The sequence below is a fragment of the Triticum aestivum genome, chromosome 4B (genome assembly GCF_018294505.1).
Source record: "Triticum aestivum cultivar Chinese Spring chromosome 4B, IWGSC CS RefSeq v2.1, whole genome shotgun sequence".
Lineage (NCBI taxonomy): Eukaryota > Viridiplantae > Streptophyta > Magnoliopsida > Poales > Poaceae > Triticum > Triticum aestivum.
Window position 1 is genome coordinate 660,457,980 of NC_057804.1, and position 4,823 is coordinate 660,462,802.

At 43.4% G+C, this 4,823-nt stretch overlaps 1 protein-coding gene across 1 annotated transcript; it reads right to left on the reverse strand.

The window, feature by feature from the left end:
• Positions 1 to 311: 311 nt before the first annotated feature.
• On the reverse strand, positions 312 to 1,453 carry LOC123089721 (germin-like protein 8-5). Its single transcript, XM_044511315.1, has 2 exons — positions 1,246 to 1,453; positions 312 to 1,118 (listed from the first exon to the last, which is right to left on the reverse strand). The coding sequence occupies exons 1-2, from the start codon at positions 1,364 to 1,366 to the stop codon at positions 550 to 552; spliced, it is 690 nt and encodes a 229-aa protein (XP_044367250.1). The 5' UTR covers positions 1,367 to 1,453; the 3' UTR covers positions 312 to 549.
• Between the last annotated feature and the right edge of the window lie 3,370 nt (positions 1,454 to 4,823).

The following is a 4,823-nucleotide window of genomic DNA, read 5'->3' on the forward strand; positions in this document are numbered from 1 at the left end:
ACAAGACTTTTGACCCAAAAGGAAGCTAAAATATTACATGCAGGAACCGTAAATTTCTTATTGCATGCGCCAAAAAAGCGAGAGAGAGAGAGAGAGCAGAACAATGACTCTAGGAAGCAAATTTTGCACATACAACTTTCACATTTAAATCCTGAGCACAATCGGGCTCCAACCAACGCATACTTCGCCTGTATTGCAAGATAACCCTATGTGTTCAACCTTAGCATCAAACATATAATGGATTACCAGGTAATCGTGTATTGTTTCTTTTTTAACCTAATCATCTATTATTATGGAACACGGGGAAAGAACCCAAAATATTTATGAGAAATACGACACATTAGAACCAAGAAAACATATGAGATCATATATGTGTGATAAAAAATAATATCGTCAACTATTCAAAAGGTATAAATACATTCACTCATTACAGACACACAATGGAATGACATATGCTCCATTTATTTTATAAAATAGGATGCATATCTAGTAACTCAAACATGTCCATAATTTAGGCACTGGTCTTCCGTGTAATCAGCAACATCTAACTTAGTTGTGGTTGTTCTCCCAGAACTGAGCCTGGAGCCAGTCTATCGTATTCTTTTCCACCTGAAACGCCTTGGCAAGAACATCATCTGATATTGGTGGGTCTGACCCAAACACCGCATTGGCAATTGTGATAGCCCCTGGGTTCTGGCTGCTGAGCGCGGCAATTGCAACGGCGGGCTGGTGGGGGTTAGGGTTGAATTGGAAGTGGATGAGCCCCACGGGGAAGACAAACACATCACCTTTGTTGAGCACCTTTGAGAAGAACTTGTTTCTGGCTGGGGCGGGCAGGTTGGATGTGACAAAGCCAACGTACAATGTTCCCTCGAGCACCGTGAGGATCTCAGTGGCGCGGGGGTGCGTGTGTGGAGGGTTCTGGCCTAAGGGAGCATAGTCGATGCGTGCGATTGAGATGCCGAGGGTGTTGAGTCCAGCAATCTGCATGACATTGATCAAGGTGACGTTGGATCCAACCTTGTTGGTCACCCTAGGCTTATCGAGGGCGGCTGCCTTGAAGAAGTCATCAGCGTTGACCTCCATCGGGTTCTTGCAAATAAATCCATTGACACGCACTGGGTGCATAGAAGAATTGTAGAGGGTAAGCTTAGATATTACTAGAAAGCCGTTTCAACATGCATATAATTTTCAGAATTCATTTCAACATATGTATTTGGTGATAGCGGGATGGGAAAGCAGTACCTGGTGATTGCATGTCGGCGACACAAAAGTCCTGGAGCGGGCCAGGATCAGAGGCAACGGCCTGCCATGAGACCAAGGCAAGAAGAGCAACGAGGAGAAGGAAAGAAGGGGAGGATGCCATTTGATTTCAGCTCCTTTGGGTCTTCTTTTCTCTTGTGTATTCCTGTTGTGTTTGTTGGGTGAGTGATGGTTCGAATATGCAGGGGATGTATGTGTTTATATAGGCGTGGTGAGCAGTGCAAACTCGTGAGCAACGGACATAGTCAAGTGGAATCGGTCAACGGATAGAAATTGTCTTTGGCTGCCCACTAGATTATTCTGCATGAACTTTTCAGACATGGTCAGCCACATTCAAATCTTTGATAGATTATATAATCAATGTTCCCTTTTGAGATGCCAAAGCGACACATTTTTCTCTTTAATAAACAAAGAAGCAAATTAAGGTACTCCATCTGATGTTTTTTTTTGAAAGGTACTCCATCTGATGTACCTCTTAGTAATAATTACTGTGAGTAATAATTTTGATTGTGTCCAACAAGGAAGAAATCGTGGCACGTGGATCCATGCATTAACGCACCTAATACCACTACTATATGTAACAGCCCCTGTCATGATCACGTCAACCAGATATGCAGTTGCCTGGTCAAATTTCTCTTCAAGTGGTTGAGTACTTGCAGGAAGAAGCAACCACATAATGCACGATGGAGAGCAAGAGCAGTTAACATCTTCTTATTAAATGGAGGATCATGTTTGTTTGCTGCTATAGAAGCATATGAAGTTAGTGCCTGCAAAGAGGAGATTTATAAATATACAGATCTAAATGGAAATACATCTCACTAAATGCGCACTTTTTGTCGCGTCCCGTTGTCATGAAAAATAGGAACAAGTTGTTCTTCAGCCTGCAAGTAATAATCTACAGAAGTGTGTAGTCTACTGGTCACACATTCACACAGGTCAAAAAGCATTGACATAAAGGAGCTCTCTCACTACCAGTGTTAGAAATTTTAAGTAAATAAGTATAGCAAACGTCTCCAGGTACTGCCAGACAGCAGGTAGGTTATTTCTCTGCACAGACCAAAGTGTGTCATTTGAGTGACCTTGCACTGCAGTAAAATATCAATTATGCATGGAAAATAAATTGATCTCTAAATGTTCTTGATCCTTAGGAATTTAAACTCAAGACAGGTTTGTATTATACACAATTGCATAAAATAGAAATTATGCATGGAAAATAAATTGATCTCTAAATGTTCTAAGTCCTTAAGAATTTAAACTCTAAAGAGAAAACTAAGACTATTTGACCTATTTGAAACTAGGGGCTCAGCTATGTGGATTGAGAATCTTCCGGGAGGCGCAAAGGACCAAGCCGGCCACAACTGGAGAAAATGAGACTTATCATATACTTGGTCATAGATTCATAGTAGGAAGGAACTGGTGCGCACGAGGTCAGTCAAAGAGCAGTTGAGGAAAGCCAAGTCATGTTTTTATTTCTTTGAAAAGGAGGATAAACCCCGGCCTCTACATCATGTAAGGCAATCGTTTTCTAGCTGGACGATGACATAAGTCACCAACTCATGCGTGGGCTTCTAAAGACGTGGAGTGACGACTACACATGTTCCTTCCAGAAATTGCTATTGATGCGTGCGATCGAGCTTTTCAAACTATGAAATTGTCCCTTTTCAAAAGAAAAAAACCATGAAATTGTAGATTTGCCAATAGATTATTTGTCATGAAATCCAGCAGCATAACACGACACAGTAGGTAGCGGACTGTGTCAACAAGCGGAAGAAATCGAGGCGCATTGATCCATGCATGAATCCACATAATACACCTGCTATTTTGGTAGCAGCCCCTGCTACCATCACGTCAATCAATTTTCTTTTTAGGAAGAGGAGGATAACCCCATTAATGAGATATTTACTTGGTCGGATTTCTCTCGCAGTTGTTGAGTACTTTGTAGGAAAAAATCAATGATGTTATTACTTAGTGGATGTTCCTAGCTAACCAAAAGGAGAGCTATGACGATGGAGCTGAACAGCAACTTTTCATATAATCTTAGTAAGAGTAGTTAGTTTCCTCATTGCTACGATTCAATCATGACCAGTTCATTGCAAAAATAAGTCTAAGTATCAGACCTCACCTGCTTCTTTTTTAGAATAAACAGTACTAATAAACTGATTAATTTCTAGGAGGTGTGTGTTTCAGTTTCCATACATAAATGACACTTGTCATAAGTCTTGTTCCTCTTGCGATCCCCCTTGACGAAGCAAAAAGGCAAAAAAAAGGGGGGGGGGGGGCACAAGTTGTAGCACTAAAGCGGCCTTTCTTTATTAGGCTCAGGGCCATAGTTTAAATAGCCGGCTATAGTCTTTTCAGCAGGGTGCCGCTAAATGGTCTCATGTACAAATAGCCCGATGTAGCCCACTATAGCTGAATTGGAGGTCCGCCTCTATTTGGCATAGCCCGCTATTAAAAACATTGATCGGGACACACCTCACCTGCTTCTTTTGTTAGAGTAAACAGTACATCCAATGCCTAAGCCATGTTTAGCCTCGCTAGGGATTGATGGCTTTCTCCGGTGACCTTGTACCAACGGCTTTGTGGCGGTGCATGGGTTTGAGGTGTCGGAAGTTGAGGTGGTGGCCCTAGATGGCAGGTTGCATGTCTGGGTCTCCTGCGAACAGTGTAGAAGTGTAGTTTGCATTGTCCCTTGGCTACAGGGCTTGCAAGGGGTGTCGTGGCAGGTGGTCGTGGCAAACTTGTCATCATCTATGGTGGCCAAGCCCTGATCTAGATCTGGAGTCCTCGGCCCGTCATGGTAGATCTGGTTGCCCGAGTCCCCTTGGCGAGGTGTGCAGGACGGTTCAAATAAAAGCTCGACATCTCGACGCTGGTGGCAGCGATGTCTTGGTAGTTATGTCCCTTTTGGCTCGTCGCCATGGCTCTCCCACCCTTCGAGCTCAGGGTGAAAATTCTTGTCCGCCCTGGTGGACATGGTGGTGGCGACCCATTGTGTCATGACCCTCTTGGGGGCTTTACCGGTGAGTGCATTTGTCTTCCAAACATGGTGGCATGTTTGGAGTGTTATGGTGATCCAATCGACCCTACCTCCACTTTGGTGACGAACGGTATTGCTTGCACCTATCATGTACATGCAACAATGACATCCTTTCATCATGTATGCTCGATAGTATGGTCAATGCTCCTTGTTTTAGGCAGAGGGTCCTCTCTAAGAGTAATTGGGTGGTGACGGTGTGACGAAGTCCAGTGTTTTCTTTCAGGTGGTGCATGGTTGAATGTCGACGGCGGACCTGGTTGAGTCTTGAGGTTGTCCAACCTCTCATGTCCTTTCTTTCGGTGCCATACTGGAGGCGTCTAATTGTGCACTTCCGGTGATTGTTAGCGTGTTTTTCTTGTTTTGTCATGCTTTCTTTGATCATCTTGTATGACAGTTTCCTCGACACCATGTATCGTTCGGTCATTGGACTTTATTTATGAAGCGGGTAGAAGTCCGTTTCATGATAAAATTCTTCACTGACAAGCTAACAACGCAAATAATAACCATTTGGGGGGGGGGG

Coding starts and splice junctions, on each gene's coding strand:
- LOC123089721 (XM_044511315.1), bottom strand. CDS start 1,366: ATGGCATCCTCCCCTTCTTTCCTTCTCCTCGTTGCTCTTCTTGCCTTG. Junction 1,119..1,245: donor CGCCGACATGCAATCACCAG/GTACTGCTTTCC, acceptor CTATGCACCCAG/TGCGTGTCAATGGATTTATT.